The 25,350-nt window shown below is 42.2% G+C and overlaps 2 protein-coding genes and 1 long non-coding RNA gene across 9 annotated transcripts in view; 2 read left to right on the top strand and 1 right to left on the bottom strand.

Moving 5' to 3' along the window:
* The window catches only part of LOC101163201 (ral guanine nucleotide dissociation stimulator-like 2), a 30,046-nt gene extending 19,570 nt beyond the window's left edge, over positions 1-10,476 (top strand). For all 7 annotated transcript variants that reach the window (XM_020710432.1, XM_020710433.2, XM_020710434.1 and 4 more), the window contains 11 exons: positions 1,855-1,958; positions 3,003-3,087; positions 4,882-4,941; positions 6,705-6,791; positions 6,867-6,899; positions 7,028-7,149; positions 7,228-7,311; positions 7,761-7,854; positions 7,928-8,152; positions 8,351-8,465; positions 9,215-10,476. In XM_020710432.1, coding sequence (XP_020566091.1) covers positions 1,855-1,958; positions 3,003-3,087; positions 4,882-4,941; positions 6,705-6,791; positions 6,867-6,899; positions 7,028-7,149; positions 7,228-7,311; positions 7,761-7,854; positions 7,928-8,152; positions 8,351-8,465; positions 9,215-9,396 — 1,191 coding nt within the window. In that variant the 3' untranslated portion in view covers positions 9,397-10,476. The remainder of the gene's footprint in view (positions 1-1,854; positions 1,959-3,002; positions 3,088-4,881; positions 4,942-6,704; positions 6,792-6,866; positions 6,900-7,027; positions 7,150-7,227; positions 7,312-7,760; positions 7,855-7,927; positions 8,153-8,350; positions 8,466-9,214) is intronic.
* A 3,763-nt stretch (positions 10,477-14,239) lies between these two features.
* On the bottom strand, positions 14,240-24,630 carry dnase2 (deoxyribonuclease 2, lysosomal). The gene is made up of 7 exons (XM_004078504.3): positions 24,365-24,630; positions 23,090-23,184; positions 22,842-23,013; positions 20,455-20,545; positions 18,710-18,874; positions 15,499-15,711; positions 14,240-15,411 (listed from the first exon to the last, which is right to left on the bottom strand). The coding sequence occupies exons 2-7, from the start codon at positions 23,182-23,184 to the stop codon at positions 15,041-15,043; spliced, it is 1,107 nt and encodes a 368-aa protein (XP_004078552.1). The 5' UTR covers positions 24,365-24,630; the 3' UTR covers positions 14,240-15,040.
* LOC110016711 lies at positions 24,545-25,324 on the top strand. Its single transcript, XR_002292043.1, has 2 exons — positions 24,545-24,665; positions 24,981-25,324. It is a non-coding gene; the product is annotated as an uncharacterized LOC110016711 (long non-coding RNA).
* Positions 25,325-25,350: the final 26 nt, after the last annotated feature.

Genomic DNA, 25,350 nt, shown 5'->3' with positions numbered 1-25,350 from the left:
GACACAGTTTCTGCAGACGGACAGGAGTTGATTGGAAACTCACCTCTGAGTTGGGGGTTGGACTGTTGGCCCATAGCAACCCCGCCCCCCTTTACCCTTCCTGCTGCTGAAAGCTCTCTGTTTTCATGCTCTCCTGCTAGCTTACAGCTCCTCACAACCCCAAACTAACATTATTGGTGCGACAAAAATGGCGAGCAATATTAGAGCCATCCAGCCAAAACAGTAACAAAGGTTTCTATTTGGAGTCACATTTCAAATTCACCGCAGACTCTCAACAAAGTGTAGAGTAAAAATTTGCATAAGGATTCTCACTTTCGTCGCCAATCAGTCACAATTCATTTGCAGAGGTTGTAAGCCCCTCCCTCCGAAGAGTTGTGTCACATTTCTTCCTCTTTTGCAAACTTGTGACGGATCAGAATATGAGTGACAGCTCTGTGAAAGGTTTGGTGTTCACATATTTGACTAAATTCAAAATTCCAGTGACCTAAAAGTGAAGTTTTGAGACCTGAACCAAATGGAGAAGCTGGAATCACGTTTGGGATGTTTTTAGACTCTCAGGAACAATATTTAAAACTTGAGACCAGCCAAGTCATGTGCAAGTTTTAAGATCAGAGTTCACGATTCAACAGTCGGAAAGAGACTTGGACAAACATGGATCAATGGAAGAGTTCAAGAAGTAACACTGGCGAGCAGCGAGAAGACAGAGAAACATCTGGACTGATGTTCTGCTAAGGAATTTAATGGAAGGAGTGAATCCCCAGACATCTACGGTCACACTAACAAAACAAAAGAACTTCAGGACAACAGTCAGGCACGGCAATGGCAGTGTGATGGCGAGGGATGGCTTGAAATGATGGAAAACATTTCTAAAGGGGAAAGTCTCCCTGAGTTCATTTGCTCAAGAGCACAACGGTACAAACGCAAAAGAAAGTTCACTTCTGATTCAAACTACCTAAAGATTTTGGGAGAATCGGGCTCAAAATTGGATGGTTCCAATGTTGCTCGCCATTTTTGTTGCACCCCTGATGTTATGTTGGGGGTGTGAGGTGCTGTGAGCTAGTGGTAGAGCATCTAAACAGATGGGTAATAGAAAGGGGGGGGCAGGGCTAACTTCACGCCAACAGTATCGTCCACAACTCAGAGATTAATTTCTAATGAGCTCTTGCTGCTCTGCAGAAACTATGTCCTGGAAAGCGACAATTTAATTTCCTTATATTTTGGCAAAAAACTTCATAACCATAATGAAAAGACCATTGGGAACGCTTTGAAAACAGATCAAAAGATGATCGAAGTGGGACTTTATGACCATAAATAGACTTTTACGCTGAAAAATCCCTTGTGTGTTTGAAATACTTTTTCTATGGAATGAAACTCTATTAATTCATTATTTATGATGGGCTGGGGAAAGAAGGTGTACTTATTTAGGTTCTCCTTCTTTAAATGTGTAAAACTTTTCATTTTGTTTTTTTATTTTCCTTTTTTCTTTTCATGGGAAATTTTGTGGGAATTGAACTCCCTTTCTGGCACACAAAAGATGTTTTCATTCCATGTTTCCCGATCTGTAGTCACACTAAGGGAACTCTAACTCTAAGGGGCATTTATGATATACGAGCTGTGTGCAAACAAAGTGTTTGGCTCAGCTTTCGGCGTTATGTCAGAGCGATGACAGTGCAAACACACACACAGACTCTGGGTTTCTGTCTGCAGGGTATCTCTGGTCAAACTGTGGTTTGTTGGCTCACTGCTGGTTTCTCATTGGTTTCCTCGCCATTCCATCCTCATCCAACAGAGGAAGGAGCGTCTGTGTTTGTTCATGCAAACGCCTGTTCATGCGTGTGTTTGTGCTTCCAACAGGAGTGCAGAGCCAGGAAGAACTTCTCCTCGCTGTACGCCGTCGTTTCGGCGCTGAAGAGTAACCCCATCCACCGGCTGAGGAGAACGTGGCACGACACCGACAGGTGTGGGACGTAGTTCTGTCAAGTCAGAGAGGCAGAAGCAGACTAATCTAACAAATGAAAAAGCGAGAAACTGATGATCAATAGCTCTGCAGCGAGATGTTAGGACAGGGCGGTCCACTTGGAAATTGAGCTTTTTCTCTCATTCTTCAGGCCTCAGTTTGCATGTTAGCCAAATTCCCTTTAAATGTTTAAAGCTGAAACACTTCCAACAGCTGTTTCAGAATGGGGAGGACTTTGTTTTTCTTCCCAACTTCAGAGTCATGGGTTGATTTGGTTCAAAATTAATGAAAACAATTCCATAAAACAATAATCTAAGGTTCTTTTAATTCCATTTTAAGATCTGCCAAGTCTTTTATTCTGAAAATACAGCAAGATAACTTTTAAAATAAAAGATTAAAATCATAAATGGATCAAATAGAAGAAGGTAAAATTAATAATATTTTACATTTACTGATGAACTTTAAGAAACATTGTGTTATTCAGTCTTATTATTGTGTTACTTCTTACAGTAACTTAAGCTACAGATAAATGTCCTTTTAATATCTCAGTTAAATTTCAAATAAGTTAAACTGGGTTATTTAAAAGTATATTTTTCTAGTGATTAATGGTTATAATATATTAGTTTGCACATGCAGTGACATTGCATCATTTCGGCTGGAAAAAGTAGAAATACTTTCGTAAAAATTAAACAAATAAAAGAAATGCAAATAAAAATGTACTTTTTAATGTTTTTATTTTAAATTAAATAAGGTCAAACTGTTAAAAATGAATTGAAAAGGGGTTTTATTAATGTATTAGAGGAAAATTTCAAATGTGTCAAAAATCCGATTTTAAAATGGACTAAAAATAATTCAAAGTTAAAAGTATTTAATGACAGAAGGAGTTATAACAAAAGTTTTCCGTCCTTTTTTTCCATGTGAAAGTGTGATAGATTGATCCTTGCTATTGTACTTTTCATTTCTCCTGGTGCAGATCGCCTTTACGTCATCTGTACATCTAAACGAAGCGGGAATCTAATTGAACCCTTGACCTTTTCCTTCACAGAGAGGCCTTGAGGAGATACGAGGAGCTGGCAGAGATTTTCTCCGACAAGGACAACTACTCACAGACGCGGGAGCTGCTGAAGGAGGTGAGCTGTGCTGCAGATAAGGAAGGAGCGGAATGAATAGGGCTTTGTGTTTTCCGGGTGAGGTGAGCGGACGTGGGGCGACGTCACGAGGTCACGGGGCGTTCAGAGGTGAGCTGGTTCACTCGGAAAGCGGAGCTCACGTGCTTGAGGTTTGATGCCAGGCGTCCATGATGGTGTTTGTGCATCTCCTGTTATGGGACGGCGGGTGAAGTCATTCAGAGCCTCTGCTGGGAGGGGAAAGCTGCCAGTTTGAGCACCCTGACCGTGTTTGGGAGTCGGGTTTCAAAAGCTCTTTTGTTTTCTGACGTCTCTGCAGCTGTTGGCAGCTCGTGTGCCCCCTGCAGGGCTTCAACAGGCCTCAGAGATGCTTTCTCCTGATAAGCTGCAGATTCGTGTTTTGGGTTTTAACTCGCATAACTTGTGGTCAAGTCCACGTGGGAAACCGGCAGACAACCGTCTCCCACTATGTTTGCCAGTAAACGTTGCAAAGCCGCTGCAGGGAAAGCCAAGGACTCAACTAAGTCAACAGAAGTCTTCCTGCGGACGTTCTGTTTTCCTCATTTGTCAGTCCTGACTGAAGCTTTAGACCCCAAATCTCCTCCAAAGCCTTTCCCTGCAGGAACATCTGATCAGGTTCTGACAGCATGATCATCTCACCTGCAGTCGGAGTCATTTAAGACCTCAGCTGCTTGATCAGGAATCCGGTCGGTGCGTTAAAGGGCTTTAAAGAGCAGAAAACAGCTGATGCTCCGATTCTGTCAGCACTTTCACTTCCGCCAGACGTCCGTTTGAAGAAACGCTATATTTAGTCTGCTCTGACTTTGGGAAGCTGCTACGGTTAGTTTGATTAGCTGTGGTGGTGAAGTTTCACCCCCCCCAGAAGAGTCCATGCAAACGTTTACTGTCTTTTCTTCTGAAAAAGTCCACAGCTTTTGGGTGGAGCTTTGATTTCTCTGCTACATCTTTCATGTCTGAGCTTTTTTTTTTTAAAGTGGCAGACAGTTATGAACCGGATCCTTTGGGATGTAAAAAAAGAACAAAACTTGACTAAAAAAAACTTTGTGTGATCAAATCTGTAGAATATGGGGGGTGTCTGAGGTCAGTTAAGAGGAAAAAGAGACAAAAATGATCGACGGTGTGATGCATTTACTGACCTCTGCACATTTACATACAGTACACACAAACACACACGTCCACACACACCTAAACACACTCACATACGCACAAATGTACTTATCCACACACTTCTAAAGACACTTACATCCACACATATACACACTAACATACACACCCACATACACACTTATGTACGCACAAACACACACGTCCATGCACACCTAAACACTAGCACATACACACAAGCACACACTCAAGAAACAAAACATACACATTTACACACTCACCCATCCATCTATCCATCTTCTTCCGCTCATCCGGACCGGGTCTCAGTCTCAGTAAAGCTGCCCAGACTTCCCTCTCCCCAGCCACTTCCTCCAGCTCCTTTTTTTTTTTTTGGGGGGGGGGGGGGGGGGGGGGGCAAAACGTTCCCAGTCCCAGGCCAGCCAAGAGACGTAGTTTAAATCTGCAGTTCTGCTCTCGCAGTGAATGTGTGACTATGAATATCACTGACCAGGTGGGGCGGGTTGAAATGTTGCAGCAAATGTGTTTTTCCTTCTTCTGTCTTTTTTTATCTGCATTAACAGAGCTTCTTGCTCTTAAATCAGAACCAAAAAGCACTGATGGAGATCTTGAGATCAGATCAAACATGTTCCACTTTTATTGTGTGTCTTTCAGGAGGGAACATCGAAGTTCGCCAATCTTGACAACAGGCTTAACAACAGACACGTTACCCGGGTAAGAGCTGCTGAGGTTCTGCTTCAGCCTGACCTTCTACAACAGACATCAACTTAATACGACCTCCTGGTTATTGTTTATCATAGACCCAAACGTCGTCTCATGTTCAGAAACATGAAAGAGTGAAATGACGTCTTGAAGTTTCCTGCTGGTGTCTGGCATGAATATGAAGTGTTTTAGCCTGGGGGTGGAGTTTCACCCCCACAGGCATTCATGACAGCTTGGAAAGATTCAGAAATGATGTAAGAGCCTGAAAAGGCACCAGCCGCTTTGTTGTAAAAGTTTAAGGGCAGACTTTGAGTTCAAGGTGTGCAGAACAAGATCTATGATTAGCTTTTCTTTCAGGTTTTCCTGTTTTTGATGTGTAAAGACAAGCAGACAGGATTCATTGGAAGCGTGTCTTTACTGAATTGAGTAGAGGGTGTGACAGAAACTCTAATTGCTGACTAAAAGGCTGAGAGGCAGCAGGCGAATCGGTGATGAAGCGGCTGCGTTCTGGAGTCGTGTTTGTGAACAGAGGCTGCTGTGGATGCACGTGCACACGCGTGTTCAGTGTCACGGAGGAGCCGGTTCCTCCACATGTGAGGATGCCGGCATCATTGACGGTACTGCAGAACAGAGAGTGCATTTGAGAAGTTTAAAATGTTCCAGCGGACAGATTTCCTGCTCAAAAATAGAAACTTTTTTTTAAATTCGATTCAATTTTTTCTTTTTTTTTCATTTCCACAAAACAACAAAAAGAACAGATCTAGCACAAGTTCTAATAGAAGAAAAATGACAGGGAACAGAAAGAAGAAAACTTGTTTATCTCCCTCTTGTGCAATTTTTGGATTAACAAATTTTAGAGTAAAAAAAAAAGGAAAAATCTAGATATTTACATATATTTGCATCAAATATAAATATTAATAATAAAAAAGGAACTTTAACAAAACACATTTATAAATACTGTATTTCTGCATTATAACATTGGTTTGTTTGTGGTTTACATCACATCAGTATTTTGCTTAGAAAAAGTCAGACACTGGCAATTTTGTGTCTTATTTGAACTTTTTTAAAGTCGTACCAGGAATTCGGCAACAAGGTTCATTTATTTTATTTTTGTGTCAATTCTTTTTTAGAAACTTTTCGAGAAGTCTCAGAGAGCTGATCACGTTTGGGACCAAATAAAAAAAGGTTCTGCGTTTGTGGAGCTTCTCGGTTTGCTCACATGACCTGCAGAGCATCAGTTATTTGTTACTAAACTGGTCACAGAGTAGCGGCTGTTTTCTTTGCTCTTTCAAGCCAGAAAAGTTCTGACAGGGAAGCAGCAGATCAAAGTGTTACAAAAGCTGAGTTTTTGACCATATTCCAATTAAGGAGTAAAACATCAGGGTTTCATTGACATGTGGATAAATGGAAAGGAACGGTCTCTAAAGGTCATCTGATAAAAATGTTTTTTGAAAAAAAAAATCAAAACCTCTGTACATCAAAAATAACGAATCTGAACAACAAATGGGAATATATGTATTCATATTTTAAAAGTTTTCTTCTTCTGGGACAAAGGTGGGGAATTAAAAGAGCGGTTGGAAGGTCAGGAGAGTGCAGACAGTGGAATAACAAGTGATCGGCGGTTTAATGGGTGAAATCGATGCAGCAGTAAAGTGGAGCACAGTGCCATTTTCCTGAAAAACCGCTGCAGGCTGGAGTTCTGTCTTTGTGGGGCGGTTGGGGGGGGGCTTGGTAAATAAACAGATGCAACACTTTTTTTCCTCCTGGTGTCTCAGTCCAACGCTCAGGGCACCGTGCCATACCTGGGAATCTTCCTGACCGACCTCACCATGCTGGACACGGCCGTCAAAGACCGCCTGGATGTGAGTGCGCTTCTGTCTGCAGGGTTGGGTTTTAACCTTTTCAGATGAGCTAACATCCTGTTCCTCCTTTGGCAGAATGGCTACATCAACTTTGACAAAAGGAGAAGGGTGAGGGTTGCATGCACACAATGCTTTCTGTGCAAAAAAAAAAAAAAAAGCAGATCGGAGGAAGAGTATGCAGGGACTGATGAAGGTCCAGGAGCTTTGTCGTGCTGAGTAAAGTTCTCTGTTCACAGGAGTTTGAGGTTTTAGCTCAGATCCGCCTCCTACAGTCTTCCTGCAAAAACTGTGTCTTCGTCAGTGATGAGGCCTTCATGCAGTGGTACCACAGCGTGCCCACGCTCACTGAGGAGCAGAGGTACCCCACCCAGCCCCCCATCTGAACCCAATCCTCAGCGCTCTGAATGTAACCTCTGAATGCTCTGTGTCACTGCAGCTACAGGCTTTCCAATGAAATCGAACCTGTGGAGCAGAGCCCCCGCTGCCTGGCCCCCGCTGTCATCATCACACAGTGTCCAGAGTAAGTTGAGCCCCTCCCACACTCAGCACATGCGACCCGACACCGGGTGTCTGTGACACCACAGTTTCTAGAAAGACACCACAGTGACGACCAGGCAGAGCTCAAGCTAATGAGTCACAAAACCGCGTCCTGAACCACATGAGTTTCTGCGTCTTCTTTAAATTAATATTTTTGCATTTTATTGGGATCGACAAACAAACCATCAGGAAATATGAAGGGCCTTCTGCACATAGGAAACCTTCACGTGCGCTGGAGTTTCACGTGCACTTTGTGTCCACTTCTCCTTTTACTGATTCACTCTTCAACATGGCACGTTCCTTTTTTCTTCTGGTATGCTTGTGGTGCAGAGAAAGTGATCTGCTGCCCTCTGCTGGCGGCTCACAGACTCATCAGCAGGCAGGAGTCTCGGCTTCGCCAAACGACTTTAATGAGTGTTGGTGTGTTTTCAGTTTGAGCACGTCCCGGGGCAGCCTGTCTGGCGATGGCGAGGGTTTCTTTGACTTTCACTCCCCGGTCAATAACCTCCTCTCCAAACTCACAAAGGTAACTCGCTAAAGCCCGGTTGGCTCTGTTTCGCACGACTACAACTGCAGGGTTCCTGTGGTTTCTGTTGCAGCACATGAGGTCTCCCTCTGTATCCTGTCTGGATGTCGACACATCGCCTCCAACTAATGACTCCACCCCCGCCTCCCTCACTCCATCCACCCCCACAAAGTCTCACCGGAGATCCGCCTCCTGCGGCACCACTCCCATCGCCAGCGTCCAGGGGTCAGGGCCCGAGATACGGATCATCAAGATTCGGATGGAGCTGCATGATGGAAACTTGTACCGAAGCATTCTGGTAAAAAAACGAAACGGTCTGCAGCGCCGTCATTCCGGATGATGCGTCACACGCTGCACTTGCAGCTGCTCCTCCTGTCTGCGAGGGCGCTAATGACGGTCATCAGGATCAGGCTGGCATCACACCGCCAAGCCAGTGTGTGATTACAGCACATCTAGCTGCCTCATTGTCATTATCCTCCTCCTCTTCCTCCCTCAGGTTACCAGCAATGACAAGACCCCCACTGTGGTCAGCTCTGCCTTAGAGAAGCACAATCAGGACCCCAAACAGGCATCAAGATTCGAGCTGATCCAGCTCCTGCCTGAAGGAAAAGGTACAAAAACATCACCAAACTCCCAAGATAAACTGCTTGTCTCATTTAAATTAAGAGAAAAGGTTTTAACATAAACATAACAAAAAAAACGCATGTTTGGCAGTTTAGGTTAAAGTCGTTATTAATGTGTCACATAGTCGAATTTACAATGTAATTTGTTGATTTCTTGTTGATTCGTTTCCTTTTAACAAAACCTAAGTATTTTAGCTAAAGATTAAACTTAAAAACATCAGCTAATGTCTATTTTTGGAGCTTTCAACAACTAAAAATGTTGTAAAGAAGAACTAAAAACTGTGAAAGGACACTGTCAGGAACCACAAAAGTAAATCACATTCTCAGGCTATAAACTGAACTAAATCTGGTAAATAAAACCACGTTTGGGAAGCAACAGTTCTGGAATATTTAAAGAAAGAAACAAAAATGACCATTTAGGTTATGTTGGACCAATCAGGTAAAGATTGTGAATAATGTTCAGGAACATGAAGATGCACAGAGGGATCAGGAAATGGAGAACAGGAACATTATTCCACAGAGGTGTGGAATGATGGACTAACTCTCCACAGGCGTGGCTCATCCAAAGAACACAAGGAGCAATAGAGGAAAAAAACAAGTTGAGCTGGTAAAAGTGCTTTTAGACCCACGGTTCTGCATCTCATCACTGGCTGTGATGAATCGTTTGTGGGAATCTCGGTCCAGTTGCCTCACAAACACAGAATCTCTAAACTTCTGCCAACACCATCTGCTTTCAGAACTCATCATCCCGCCCACAGGAAACGTCTTCTACGCCATGTCCTCATCCAGCGTTGACTTCCTGTTGAGAAGCAAAGGTGGGAACAGTCCCTTTTGCTCGCCGTCAATCAGCCCAGAGACCAGCGCCACCTTTCCTCGGATCAAGGCCAAGGGGCGGAGACTGGTCCGGAACTTATTTTGACGAAAGCTTCATCCTCAGCCACAGATTGTTTTTCATTGAACACATAAATCTGCCAAAAACACCAAAAACAAGGGGTTTGACGGTGTGCTGAGTCGGCGCTCCTGAACAATATGCACCACTATTTCCCAGTGGGAAGCAGGTGCTGGTTTCCACATCCCTGTTCGTTTTGCTTTTCAAATTCCTGATCGGAGAGGAGCTTGGAGTTTCCCGCGTGGCAGTAAAGCGCTGCTGTATGCAGATGAGTCATGTTTTGTATATATTTCTATATGTCTGTATGACGTCAGTGTTGTGTTTACACTGACAGAGAGCTCCAGCTTCCTGGTTGACAAGTAAAAAAAAAAGCATAAGTGCAAAAACAAAGTGGATTCTTTTAACCCTCCATCTCAGCTAAAGGCTGCTCTTATCACTGTTTGATGGAGAATGGCGCCAAGGATTTGACCAAATCTGCTGCTCTGTGAAGCATTTTTTTTTTCACCCCTGAAACCATAATTGTCTTTAAAAGCTTCATGTCCAACAATTTAGAGAGAAAAAAATTTATCGGTAGATGATGTCAGACATTTAAAAAGATGTGATAAAACACTGAAAAGTTGAAAGTTTAGCAGGAAATATTGAATTATTGCAGCTTTGAAAAAGCACTTTAAAATATTTGGCTTCGCTTTAAGCTCACAGCTAAACCCCCAAAACATGTTTTTTTTTTACACCTGAAGGGTTAACTGAGCATCAGCTAAGCCTCCATTTCCCATCAGCCTCAGCTCCATTTTCACGGGGTGAGATCTGAACCCGAACAGACGAATCCTGTGACCCCAGGTCAGCCCGCTTGGAGCTGATGAGGCCGCTCGATCGGCTGAAGCGCAGGCATTTGCAGGACCGGGAGAGGATTCTGGGTAATGCTGATGATCTTTGCCTTGCTACTGACTGTTTTAGTGCCTTCCTCCTTTGGGTGCTCACCTTTGTCATGTGCTGAATGTACACGTGGAGGAAATGCCGCCGCCTCCAGCGCTGTTGTTTGACATCAATGCTATTTATGCACTACATACAGGATGTCCTATTTTTGTGGTAATAAATTTACTTTCATATGAACTTGGTTGGTTTGGATGATGTGCCGTAACAAACATTTAATTCAGGGGGCAGTTTTCCTTATATAAAAAAAAAAAGCAACTAAGATTGTCTCTAAATGTCAACTGAATGCTGACATTTTAAAGCAGGCTGATTATATTTGACATCAATGACAGCTAATGCATCTCTCTGGTCTTTTTATTGGACTAAAGACAGCCGACGTCCTTATCTGCAAGCATAATCAAGGTCAGATGGAACTCATGTGGATGGAAATGTCACACAAGCATAAAAGGACAGCGAGAGAGCGAGCTGCACTCATTTATTAAAAATTCATAAAGTATTACAGCGCTGCTGTCGCCTCATGGCTGGCTGTCTCCTTTATCCTCTGTGGAAAGTGTCCCGAGTGTCTCTGAGTGAAATTAGTCCTCTTCATGTAATAGAGACATCCATAAACCTCCTGTCTGCGTCTCTGCACACTGTCGCGCTCCCTGAATGCCATTTTTGGGGAGTTTTGTGCATTTAGAGGAACTGGTTCTTCGTGACACATCCAGACTGAGATGGAGTGATCCTTCTGCCTCATTGAGCAGGTAAAGGATCCAGAGCGTCATCCAGAGCCTCTCGAAGGCTGCCAGGGATCCTGTGTGTGCTACTGATCCCACAGTGATCAGGGTCACTCAAACCCACTTTATTCTGAAACATTTGGGGCTGCATGGTGCGCGGTGTAGCGGTTAGCGCTTGCACCTCACAGCGAGAAGGCCCATTTCAGATCCCAGCTGGGTTTTTTGTGTGTTGAGTTTGCATAAACTCCTCGTGCATGTTTTCTCTGATTTTCTCCCACAGTCTAAAATCATACTTCATACGTTACTTGGTGACCCCTAATATCCTCTAGGTGTGCACGTGAGTGTGTGACCTTGCAACAGACTGGCTACCCAACAGTATTTGGGATAGGCTCCAGCAACACTGTGACCCCTAAAGGGGTTCAGCTAGTTATGAAAACAGCTGGATTGACTCCGGATTAATTCCGGATTATTCATGTAAACGATGAACCTTCCTCACATAAGGCAGTCCGTTCCAATCCATGCCGTTCCTCTCGACCTAGATAGGTGGCATTTCTATAATTGTTTTACAAAAATAAGTATATTTGAATATAGGTATAGCAGTAATGTGCAGTCACCTGCAAAATATAGCTTAAAAAATACATAAGATGAATATACTTTTTTATTATCAAAAAGAAAAGTCAAGTTTTGTTTTTTAGACATGTAGCATAACTTTTCAACGTTCACTTAGTAAAAAACTTTCTGCTAAAAAATGTAGCAAATTTACGAAATTTACAAATTTCCTGTTCAAATCCATGATAAAAGCGGTGAGTAAAGAACCAGCAGTCCGTGCCTCCCCGGCACCCAGCCTGCGGCGCTCACACAAACTGGAACTTAGGCTATACTGTTTTGGTCCTTCTATGGTCACAAAAGATGCTTTATTTTTAATTACTTCTTCTGGGTTTTTTTTTTTTTTTTTGCCAACTGTTTAATTACATTGGTGCCAGTTTGTGACCCATGAAGTCTTTTTTCATCCACTAAAAATGCACATTAGAAATACACTAGGTGAGACTCGCAGTACAGCTGCCTCAAGGCAGAGGGCGCTGGTGATCCCAGAGAATGTGACACCACGGCTAAAGAATAATAGAATTAGTGGTAGCAAGTCAGGTGCGGCCATCCAGTAATTCTTTAATATTGTTTAGCATAATTTTCTAAATGGAGGATTAGTGTCTAAACTCAGGAATCTGTGGCGGTGATCTCCATGGAGAGAGAGAGACTGAAGAAAAATGAAAACCTCTACAAACAGGTTATCCACGTCTTTCTTCAGAAGGAGCAGCGCACGTGACGAACTTCAATTATAAGTAAAAGTAAGTCAATAATAACTCTTTTTCAATGCTACAGTTTGTAAACGGAAGAAAGTTGCTAAAATGACTTTTTAAACAACACACTTAAACTGTTGCCAATGGAATAGCGAATGAGCTACTCTGTAGGGTTCATTGACTGATTACGTCAGTGTCTCACTAGAATGGCAAGTAGACTATACCATGTACGTAGTGTAGGAAGCATATTAACTGAATACTTCCTTAGACTAAATTGGAACATTTTAGTTTACAATATATAGAAAGTAAACGTCAAGTATTCTGCCTCACTTTTTAGTATAGACTTAGTATAATTGTAGTACACTTCAATAAATTACTTTTTGCTAAGGGTAAAGTCACAAATAAAACTTAGAGCAGCAGTTTAGTTGTCTGTTTTCTGTGTTGTGGCGCTGCTGTAGATCCTCTGACATCATAAACACAGAAAAACTCTGAAACCAGGATGTGACTTTAAACAACTTCCTGTTTGTCATTTATCAGCCTCAGTCCAGAAAAGATCTAATGTTTTAACTGCTGAGTTTTCATTGACTGCAGTGGAACCACCGCCACACCCGATGATGCAGAACCGTTGACAAAAACAGAAACCTCCTTGTAAAGGTAATGAATAAAAAGGCCCCAGCTGGAGATCCCTGCTGCAGAGCTCTTTGCCGTCTGCTGTTTTGTTTGAGTTGTGGTTTCACGCTGAGCTGTTTTCAGCGACTGTCACACAACACGCCTTCAGCATGCAGTAGGTGAAAAGAAGCAAATGTTTGTCTAGTTTCGTCCCTCTCCGATCATCTTTTGATTTATTTTCAAAGCATTCCCAGCGATCTTTTAATTATGATTGTACTGTTTTCACCCCCCCCCCCCAAGAAATTGTAGTTTTCTGAGACATACTTTCTGCAGAGTGGGAGTTGTTCATTAGAAATTCACCTCGAGTTGTTGGTGGGACTGTTGGTGTGAAGCAACCCCGCCACCCCTTCCCCTCTCCATTCCAGAGCAGAGCTTGTGGCCAGCCCAGCGTCTTTGCTAGGTAACAAATAAGATCTTTTTTCATCTCCTAATTCACAAGGATTTGAATAAAAAAAATACTCAGAAAGGCAATTTTACGCTTAATTTTCTTGATATACGTCTTTCATCAACAGAAAAATTCCACGAGAACATATCAATAACAACCAAAACACCATTTTCATCTAAGTGGGGCTTTAAAATGAAACTTAGATTGAAATAAATGACATAGTTTTGCATGTTTTGCAGTGAATTATGTCAAATATGTTCAGAATAAAATCTTGAGTTGGACGTAATTTCCTCCTTAAGCAATGTTCACACGAGAGTTTGAGCTACCACTTTCAATAAAAGGTTTATGTGGATGCACATAAATACACATTTCTGGGTTCAAAACTCATTTATGCGTCGCTACACACCATTTTTGGGCTTTACGCATTAAATCCACATTCATTGAACGCGGGTTGAAAGTCAAACGCAGGTCAGACTTCAGGGACTCGTATTTGGTAGTGACGTATGGATGGCGCCCCTTTTAATTCACGCAAATGCCAACTGTTTGTGAATTGATCACGGAGGAAGAATTAATAATTGCAGTTTGTGTCCGGCTGGAACTATGACACCACGCCTGTCTTATGTTGGAATAAAGCTGTGAAAGAAAAAGCCCGGAGCAAGATTCATGAGATTTGCACCGGTTTGACATTTCGCACCAGAACTCTTCCAACTGCAGGTGACTGATATGGCTAGTAAACAGTAGAAAAAGAAGAAAAAAACCCTCCCTGTTTGTCCAATGTGAACACCGTTGACTAAACGCTCGTTCAGGAATGCACGTTTAACACATTCTTGAATGCATGTCACATCTGTCCGTAGCTTTACAAATGCAGGACGACCATAAACTGTCTTAAATCATTTTAATGTAAGGTTCATGAACTCCAGTGTTGATTTCATATGTGACAAACTTGTCAAAGTGCTTTACCACAAAAACAAAAAACGCACACACAAAAATAAAAAACAGAACTAAGAAGTGTGAGTCCATGGGATGTTTGAAACCACATGGAACTATTTTGATGATCAGAATCAGTGACATCTGCGTCAGCATCGTCCACATAAATGTTTTTAGCAAAAGACTCTCATATGCACCCCTGAACCTTCTAACACCGGAGTGTTAAGGTGTTGACGTTCTTTCAAATATCGTAACTCTTTAACCATTTATGCAACTAATGTAATCTAGCTTATTCGGACGCGGAGGAAAACAATGCTCTTGTCTGCCTCAGATAGGATACAATCATGTTAATTACTTACAGTCGAAGGGTTACGGTAGTTTGACGAGTGTGTTATTTCCTTTCTCTGGTCTTCACCCTTTATTACCTGAGCTTTAGCTCCAGGGTTTACATTCTTTCAACTACCGTAATTCTTCAACCGCTTACGCAATGAAGCGGAGAAAAGTGGCTTTGCGCTGATTTGCAACACTTTCCTCTATGCAACACCTTACATAAGTAATATTTTGCATTTTGGTGCAAAGTTGATATGAAAAGCCGCTTTTCTCCACATCAGAATCAACGGATTCACATTGATCGCCGTAATGGGTCGAGGAGCTACAGTAGGTCAAGAAGTGCGTGTTATTTAGGGGTCGCCAATGACAACTCCGGTGTTAAAGGGTTAAAGAATTAACTGCCAGACCCATCAGGGGACTCGTCAGCACTGCATGGTTCCTCCTCCACAGGCCTCACACTGCAGGGCTGCCGACCGGTAGGCTTTCCACACCACTGGATCCTGCAGACACACCGTCCCCCCCCCTCGTTTCTCCTCCGCCTCGTTCCGGTTGATGTCCCCAACGCACACCCAGCCTCCCCCCTTCCCTCCCCAGGCCTGTTTGGGGCTGACCGCCCACTTGGAGTGGTCCTGGCTGTTCTTGAAGGCGAAGGTCTGGCCAGGGTTGATGAGCGTGATGTCCAGAACCTTCCAGCCCAGCGAGCAGTCCGAGGGGAGGATGCCAGTGGAGCGGATCCAGAACTGGACCAGCAGGTCTGACTGGAGAGCCGGGGCCACCCAACCGTGATAGAGGTCTGATGGAGCAGAGACAGAGGATGGAAAGTCTTTTATTGAGCTGCCTCCCAAACTGCCTCCACAAACCATGAAGCTTCCAGATTTACCATCATCGAATGAGGCTCCTTTGGCGAAGCTGATGAAGTTGGTGCCGTCCATGGAGGTCAACGTCATGCTGCGGTTGGACATGGGTCTGGAAGAGACCTCATCAGACAAGCGCGCCTTCTTACAGAGGGCGGCCAGCGCAGGCACCAAGGACACCATGGACTCTGGGATGTCGCAGTCATACACGTGAGGCTGATTGATCTGCAGCTGCTCTCCTGCGATGCAAAACAGATTCTATCCAAAACCGTCGACAGCTGTCTTCACTCAAGCAGCGTCGGGTTTGATGCCAAGACACAGAGAGCAGGATATTATGACCCAACAGCAGCAGAGGGACAGTTCTGTTTATGCCAACCATTTTTCCTCCAGGGGATTTGTTCCATACCTTATTCCCCCCTCCCAATGTTCTGCATAAAAACCTGTAACTTTGTAAAACAAATAAGAACATCTAAAGCTTATCTTTTAAGAAACTAGACTGCAGTATCTGCCGTGTCTGGGTCTTGTGTTTACCACCAAACCGAGACCTCTCCAAAAATGGGCAAATAGGTGGAACAAACACTTTTGTGCAGTTGATGGAAAAATGAAACCTTCTAAAACAGGGGTCGGGAACCTTTTTGGCCAAGAGAGCCATAAATGCCACATATTTTGAAATGTAATTTCGAAAGAGCCATACAATAATGTAGTGTCCCTTCCCCACACTGAGGCACGGAGACTTAACCTCTTTTAAAGTTCTTTATTCCGATTACTGCAGACCGCAACAAACGCCGTTCAATTAATTCAGCAACTCCTGAATCTCTCCCGCCGACACGAGAGCGCTTCTCCCAACTTTATATTCCCCTGCTCCCGCTGCAGCCCTCCCATTTCCCTTATTCGGCCCATAGCTGAACCCCATTGGTCCAAACTACCTAACAACAGGCTGAGCGACAGAACTGAGGGCCAATCAGATCTCTGCTTGACGCGTTCAATGAACTCCAGAACTTTCAACGCGGTCCAACAGCCATCCAACTCAGTCCGCGACAATTTGTTTAAAACTAAATATACAAATGAATGTGTGCATTTGATTTAATTTCAACATTTTTAAAGTACAATAAGTCTGTGGATTCTTTTTAATAACATTGTTATTCTGTTGCTAATAAATGATGAGTATTTCTCGTGGTAGTTTTGCTGATGGTCTAGTCTGGTTTACGTGGTCAGTTTCTGCTTCGTTCAGGCGTTGAGACTTTAAACGTGATCTTAGGTCTGAATGTTCTGTAGATGTGAGAAAAACTGCTCACATGCAGACGGGGAGCCAAACACACACTCACACGCCACAGTGAGTGACGGGAAGCGGGTTTTACGTTTTTACAATCCCAGCGCGGTTCACCTGCCGGTCCCCACGACACCTCAGCCCCACCCTCTGCTTTCTTCCTCACACATCCCGTCCCCGCATCTGCGCGCTCTTTCTCAGAGACGGGAGCGCGTAGTTTTAGGCACGTCAATTCACAGGTTTGCGGCTGGTACAAACTCTGTGAAATAATAGATAATAGTAACTGATAGCGCTGGCGCAGATTTTTCTCTCTAAGCACCGCTACTACTGCGCGCCTCTGGCATCGCATCGCGCCCGAGATGGACTGGTCTAATGAAAAAAAAAAAACTATAATTAAAGATTTGTCTGCGAGCCACATGTGACCATCAAAAGAGCCATATATGGCTCGCGAGCCATAGGTTCCCGACCCCTGTTCTAAAACAATGAGCCGGTCACACATCAACCAAGGTTTAAACCAAGACAGCAAGAACGTTTGTTTCTGCTCTGAAGCTGGGTCGCTTTACATCAACCTGACATGTCATTTAAGAAGTCGCTGAGCCATTCTCTTATCAACTGACAAAAAAGTTTCAAAAGCAGAAGACCAAATGTTGCCTCTCGTGGCTTTAACCTCAGTTGTTTACTTCCTGTTCTCTTTTTTAAAAGTTTGTATTTGTTGCTTCTGCTCCTGTAGTTAACAGGAAATGCAGTTTATAACCATCACAAGTCTGTAGAAATACTCCCCCAACTTTCACTGTGCTTTTTTTTTCCCCCTTTCAACTTTCTGACACCTTGGTTTTCCAAAAATATATCCCTTCCTCTCCTCATTTGGTTTCATCCTCTTTCGCAAACATGGCAGCATTGCTCTAGCAGATCCTGACAACTTCCACAAGTCTGATGATTCCTACAAACATTGAAGACCTTTAGCTTTTCTGAGATTCTTTGACAAAGCTCAAGCTGCTCTTTTATCCTATAACATCTGGAGTACCCCAGGGCTCACCGCTGGCCCCACTTGTGTTTAAAGGCGGCAGTGGCTCAGGCGGTTGAGCGGGTCGTCCAATGATCGAAGGGTCGGCGGTTCGATCCCCACTCCCCCCAGCCAACTGTCGTTGTGTCCTTGGGCAAGACACTTCACCCTCCTTGCCTCCAGTGTGGCTCCACTGGTGTGTGAATGTCTATGAATGCCCCGGTGATGGTCAGAGAGGCCGTAGGCGCGAACTGGCGGACACGCCTGTCAGTCTGCCCCAGGGCAGCTGTGTCATCACCAAGTATGAATGAGGAGTGAATGAATAATGGACACAATGTAAGCGCTTTGAGTGACTTGAAAAGCGCAGATAAATCCAATCCATTATTATTATTATAATTAAAGGTAATGTTTAGTAGTCTAATGTGGACCAGGTCGTTTGCCCTTCTGGACTGTCAGAGACATGCCAGTAAGCAGTGATTTATCTAAATCCGCCTGAGTTAACATTTCTATGGCAACCACTTCTTAATCAGGAGTGAGCTTGTTTCCCTAAATTCAGGATCCACTTCCAATCTAATCTTGGTTTGTTAGCAAATCTTTTCAAGTAGTTGTTTCTCTCTGGACAGCAGTGAGGCTTGTGAGTTTTTCAAAAACTGATCAAACCATTGCAGGGGATCTGAATTTCTTCCTATGAATACACCATGTGTGTATTCCTGGTGTATATCTGATCTTGTTAGGGTTGTACTGAAACGAAGGTTTATATGTGAGTGTAAGCTGTGCATATGACAATAAACCTGCTCCGTTATGGTCCTCATGCTGGTGGTAACACTCGCACAAACGAGTAGATCACATCAAACTCTAAACCCCTTCTGCCATTTTGACCACACACTCCATATTTTAATGTAATGCAGATAAAAAGGGGTTCAGTCTGAAGAACGAAGCTAACTGAGCTGGAGAATCCTCGTCTTACCGATGGTCTGAAAGCTTTTCAGCGGGTAGGTAACGCAGAGAAAGTTTTGCCCGTTGTTCACGCCGCTGCTCGGATAATAATACTCTCCAGCCTGTCGCTCCGGGGGGAAGTGGGGGGTGCTGTGGACCAGCCAAAAGCCCTGGTTTTGATCCAGCAGAACAACACCTGCAGAAAAACTCCAACTCTTAGGAACAAAACATATGTTTCGCTTCTCAATCACTGGGTTTGTTAGAGTCTTTTTTACTTCTAAAGATTCCTGAAGTTTTCTAACTTCAGTATTTTCATCCTTTCCATGCTGTCAGGAGTTTCCATGCTAACTGAGGCCGGTAGAGTCTGAGACTCAGCTGGCTGGAGCTTGTTGGGTCAAGTCTCCACCTTAAACTGCAGATGATTGTTTGGAAATGTTGTTTTTTTTTTATCTTTGACCAGAAAACTGAAAACATATTTTGATTCCATGAGATGCAAATTTATAGTCACATTTCACACACAGAATTATGTTAAACTCTCAGTTCAAGATGACTTTTGAACACTTTTTATGAAGAATTTTCCCGAACGGTTCTGATTTTTTTTTAATTATTCTTCTGCGTTTTTTGAATCAATTGGGATCTTTCACCCATACTGATTGTTTTCTACAGTTTTACAGAGTGTTCTCTATATTTTTGTGCATTTTAGCTTATTTCTGCATTTCCTCTGTGGTTTTCTTCTTATTGTTAGCTTTTTTAAGTCACTTTTCAGCTTTTTCAGCAGATTTGAACTTTCTCCACCTCGTAAAGCTGACATATATTCACCATTGTTAGCGTTTAATATGACATGTCAGTATTTTTTCACACTTATCAAGGTTTCTTTTTATGTTTCAACACTTTGCCTAATTATTTTTGAAAACTTTTTTGCATTTCTCACTATTTCATCTTTTTTGAACGTATTTCAAGCTTCCTTTGGCTAATGATCTTCACTTTCTACTGTGTACTAAATTAACATTTAGTCTTGTTGACACTCCAAACACTCCCCATTTGATCTGTTGCCTTCAGGCAAACGTTACATGTCAACCAAGTTTGGACAAATACACCTGCGAAAGCTTTTACCCCACTGCAACAAACATTTAAATGTAGCTAGAGAACATTCAAATTAAATCTAAACTGCTTTGGAAGTTTTCTATTAGTGTCTTCTTTTACATTTATCATTATTTCTTTCTGATCTCAGCTATTTTAACACGTACGTTTTGTGCTTCTTGTTTTTTTTAATGACTAATGCACTTTTTATCTGGTAACAACTTAATTTCCTGCTTTTAGTGACCAAGTCATGCACTTATATGTATTTTTTTATTTATTACTTATTATTTTTAGTCATAAGTTTTAACATAGTACATTGTTTTGTGTTGGAGGTACCAGGAAGCATTTTTTGAATATTATTTTACTGGTGACAATAAAAATAAAGATAGGTCAATCTATCGATTAATCTATGTATCTATAGCAAAAGAAAGTAATTTAGTTTTCTCCTATATATATAAAATAATAGCAGTTAAAGCCCATTTTTAATAGTTTTGTAAAACAATCCTTCTTACTAAACGTACTTTATTTGCATAATATTTATGAAAAATTATTGATTTTCCCTGGGCCCATATTTAAACTTCACAACTGAAAGTCTATCATCTGTAAGCAAATATGAGATGAGAAGAGCCTCATGCTCTGGTTCCAGAGCTGGGTTTGTGTTGCTCTCTGAAGGTGTTGCATGGCCCCGCCCCTCACCTTTGGTGTGACCTCCTGAGTTTCCGCTTCCGTCACCGAACCCGTCAACCGGGCTCTGGTCGTTGTAAAGGACGTACGCCACTTCTGAGCTCTGCAAAACCCATTTTTCTCATTAAAGCGAGCTCTAAATATGACCTGGAAAAACATAATTATTCACAACACAATCACAATGTGTGCAGCTGCAAAACTGCTTAAGGCTGCAAAACCAGGTTTTCACTTCTCCCTGTAACTTGGCTGTTACGAATGGCGTACATGCTTTTTAGCACATTTAGGAAAAGGTCATATGACTGCAGTCAAGAAGCAGAAGTTCACAAAAACATTTTTCACTTGGATCGACACAAATCTGTAAAAACAGCTGCCGTTTTCAGGGAGTTCCAAGTAAAAAAGATATTTTTTTTACGCCTTTACAAACACGAGCACTGCAAAAAAAGACAAAAATTCAACTGACTGAAAAGTCACACAAACACTAATTTGCCCTCTTGACTTGAAAAATGGGAGTACCCTTGCATTTGCCACAACACATAACATGAAGCTGGAAAGCATAAAAACAGCAGAAACTTTTCAAAAACGTTCATCTAGATATAGTTTTTGAAATTTCAAAAACTTCCTCCAGAAGAACTTTTTCAAAACTTTTTTCTTCCCGTGGAACGAAGCGAGTCTTCACAAACATTCAGCTGCATACAAAATGTGCCCCCAAATGCATTTAAGGTCTTTTTCTCTGTCACTTTAGGGAGCTCACAATCTAAGTAACTGTGAGGTTCTGGATGTTGAATTCCTCGGCTCGGAGGAAGAGCAAGCGCTCGGTTCTGGGATGTCACAAAGATGATATCATTCGTGAACATCTGCTGCTGCCTTTTTGTAAAAAGACGAGTCCTCCATGAAGGGAACGGTGCATCCACCATTGGAACAAATACAAAACAGAGATTTTACACTGTTGTTATTGAAAAAATGACCAAACAATAAAAAATGTCCTTGGATTCCGATGGAAAAGTGACCTGAAATCGAGTGGGAAAGCTGATTTGAAGTTTTAAAACCCTGAGTAATGTTTGAAGTCCTGCAAACGGTTACATTCCGTCCAAACCCACCATTTAGGGTCACCAACCCCACTACAGTGCTCCCTCGTCGGTCGGCGGTGATATGTTCCATAAATAGGATTACAGTTTGAAGGCCGTCAAACTTCTTACTACGCACTTTGTCCACTTTTCTCAGACAGACATTTTTACACTTTTTCTTTTGTTTAAACTCTCAAAGTTCAAATCTTCGTAGAAAAGTAAAAATTAATCAAAGCGAGGGTCTGATCACGATCGAAGATTTCTGTAAATTTAGCAAACTGAACACATTCTGTACAGGAGACACGGCACAGACGAAACGTGTTGACAGCCAATCAGAACGCAGAATACAATTTGCCGTCTTTAAGAAAGAAAAAGAGAAAAAAAACATGCAACGTTGTGCGATATAGCCAAGGCGGGGTACACCCCCGACAGTTCACCAGTCCATTGCAGGGACACACAGAGACACACAACCACATTCACACATCGGGGACCGTTTCAAGTCATCAAATTAACCCTTTAACACCGGAGCTTTAGCTCCAATGTTGCTGTTCTTTCGACTACCATAACTCTGTAATTACAGTTGATTCTGAAGCGGAGAAAACCAACCTAGAGCTGATATGCACGCTTTAGAGTAATTAAGAGTTTAGGCAATCAGCCTGAACTAGCTAACTCACAGAAAAAGGTGGCTTTAAGCTATTATGCAATAAGTTATCTTAGCAATTTGTTGCATATCGGTGCATATGAAAAGCCACTTTTCTCCGCGTCAGAATCGGCAGATTCCCGTCAAACCGTTTGTCAAAGAGAGTGTTTTATTTAGGTGTCATCTCTTGAAGAATGTTTTTGGATTGTGGGAGGAAACCGGAGAAAACCCATTAATGCGCTGGGTGAACATGCAAATTCCAAACAGAGAGGTCCCAGCCGGGATTCGAACCAGAGTCTTCTTACTGTAAGAATCTAAACCACTGCACCCATGTGCAGCCTGGCATGCTGACATGCCAAAAAGAAAATAATAAGACCATCTCAGATCGTGCTAAATATACCTAAAAAGGGCAAAAACAATTTTTGAACCAGAGTATAAATACATTTGTGTTCATGCCAAAAAAAGAGACTAGAACCCACGAAGTGGCGAGTTGGAGAACTACATCTGTTTCCATTAACTTCCAATGAGCTTCAACCTGGAAGTCAGAGTGTCTCAATTGTAATTTAGACATATAAATAACAACAAAAAGGCCATTATAACTATTAGCTTCTTCCCATAAAAGCAAACAATTATCTTGGCTAAATTGAACTAAAGTTAGTTTCCAGAAGGAAGGCAAACAGCAGACCAGAACACACCTTTCTTTCTGAGTAGAGCTGTCCCACCGTCCGGCCCAGAGCCCCTGAACTGTCGTTCACCGTCACTTTCCCCTCCATCCATCCTTCACCGCCTTTCTCAAGCAGCAGGTACTGCTCACCTCTTCTGGGAGCTGTTTTTTGATGCTCTTTGGGAAGTTTGTAGATGTAGAACCTGGTTTGCAAAGACACACACAAATAAAAAACTTGTTTTTTTTAGAACATCAAGCATTTGGTAAAGCAACATTTACCAGTCGACTGCATCTCCTTGGTCGTTGTAGCAGCTGATCTGCGACGTGTTGCCTTCAAGTGGCAGACAAAGAGTCAGCAGCAGCAACAGAAGCATCTGGAAACAGGGAAGGAGCTTAATTTAAGAAGAAGAAAGTTAGCAAGCTCTACGTCCTCAACTATTTCTTTTGTCTGAATGAGTAAAGTGAGGGGAGTAATGTTTCAAGTCGGAATACTAGTTTGTGGGGAGTAAATCTGCTGCATCTAAGAGACGATTTTATTAAAAGTAGTCACTTCCTATAGGAAGTGTAATAAAAATCACATGACTTTCACTACGTCAACATAATAGCTTTGTAGCTGTAGCATTGCAGAACCGCTCTTACCGGTGAGCTGCTCAAAAATGTCTAAAAGAATACGGAGATTCAACCCTCTTTCCACAAGCAGTTCACCTGAAACAAAGTGGGCTGATTTGAAAACCAGGTCGTTTCACTGAGTAACCACTAGGGGGCTTCTCTAAAAAACAAGTCAGGTTTCAGTCACTTCATTTAAAAAAAAGCCTTTTTTTTATCATAGATGAAGTACAAGAGGCCAAAATATTTGAATATGTAGGGTTTTTTTTGTAACCCTCCCCCTGTCAATAAACCAAATAATGTTGGAAAGCCAGTTGATTTTTCTGTAAATGGAACCACATTTCTTTAGGCACATGGATTAGTCCAGTAAAAAATGAAAAAACTTTTTTTTGTCTCACCTACTGACACACATGCACAAAAATAGAGACAGAAAAAAAGATGCACTTACATAAAATAAACCACAAAATCAGAGGACACACAGCAGCACGGAAGTTTTAGCCAATTAAAAGTAAAATAATGTAAATACCAACAAAATACAAGTGGTAAAGCTAAAAGGTAGTAGTGCATAAAACATGTTCAATATTTTAGGAATTTAATATTAAAATATTCATAAAAAGTGTCATAAACCACATTAACAAATTGGATAAAATATTAGAAATAATATTTTCAAAAATGAACTGATTGGAATTTATTTACAAGCAAACTAAAATAATTATTTTTGTTTTCGTCTTTCATGGTAGTAAAGTGATCAAATGTAATAATAAAAACAAGTAAACATGTTTTTAGTCACTGCTGAAACACTACTACTAACATTTTTGCAGGAAAAGTCGTTACGACAGAAACTGTGAGTCAGCGGCACGCCGACCGATGCGAGACAATTATACCACTCGTGGGACATAAACCGGGTCTACCCGTCACGGGCTGAACAACTTAAACAGAAATACGCACCTTGGAGAGAGCTTGTTTGTCGTCCTTTATTTCCCCGAACTGGTCTTATTTTGCCCTCATAGTGAGACTTTACTGTAATCATCGGTTCCGTCTACCCCCCTCTCACATCCTTGTTTTGGTTTGCTCCGTCATCGTTGCTGAGGCACCGTGACGCCCAAACCTTCTGAGCGAACGTGCAACGTTTTTGAAGCAACGGAAAAAAGAAACGGGACACCTTTATTTTTTTATCTGTTGAACCTTTATGATAAATTCAGTTTCGAAAGGTGCATCATTTCCTCCAGCCCCAAAGCAAAACAGTCAGGTGATTGGTGACGTCACTTCGGTGGGCGTATCCAAATGAGTAAAAACAGAAAATATGTTAAAACAAAAACAAGTAAATAATTGCAATTTTAAGAGTTATTTTTATTTAACTATGTCAACGTTTTTACACTTCCAAATGACATTTCAAAAATACATTTTTGTTTAAAGAGATGAACCTTTTATAAAGGAAAAACTGTGCAGTTTCCCCTGAAAGTGGAACTTTTCTGCCGTCTTCTCGTTTGACTGTTTCACAACTTTGAATAGACTTGCGATTGTCTCATCTGTGAAGTGTCTCTTCTTCTGTTCCCCATCGCAGCGGCTCTGATTGGCGGGTTGATCTCATGCAATCCTGCAGAGTTTGAGGAAGTGGTGCAGTGGTGCAGCGTCCTCCTGGCCTCCTCTCACTGACTGATCAGCACTTCCTCTTAGCTGAGTGGACCCGGCTCTCTCCGGTGGAGGTCATGGCTTTGCAGGAGGCCCCCCTTGTACCCGCTCTGACCTTGATCATCGCAGCTGTTTTGCCCTGAACTCATGGGTCATTACATCCTTGTTCAGATGTTTTGCAGCAAATACTCTCACACGGTTGCTGGATTCATTATTCTAAGAAACATTTCTCTTGACATAAAAACTGAAAAGGTCATAAAGTTCAAACAAAAATTCAGGGAGTTGGAAATGATTCATGTGTA

This window comes from Oryzias latipes, chromosome 16 (genome assembly GCF_002234675.1).
Source record: "Oryzias latipes chromosome 16, ASM223467v1".
NCBI lineage: Eukaryota > Metazoa > Chordata > Actinopteri > Beloniformes > Adrianichthyidae > Oryzias > Oryzias latipes.
This window is presented reverse-complemented; position numbering and strand designations above follow the sequence as displayed.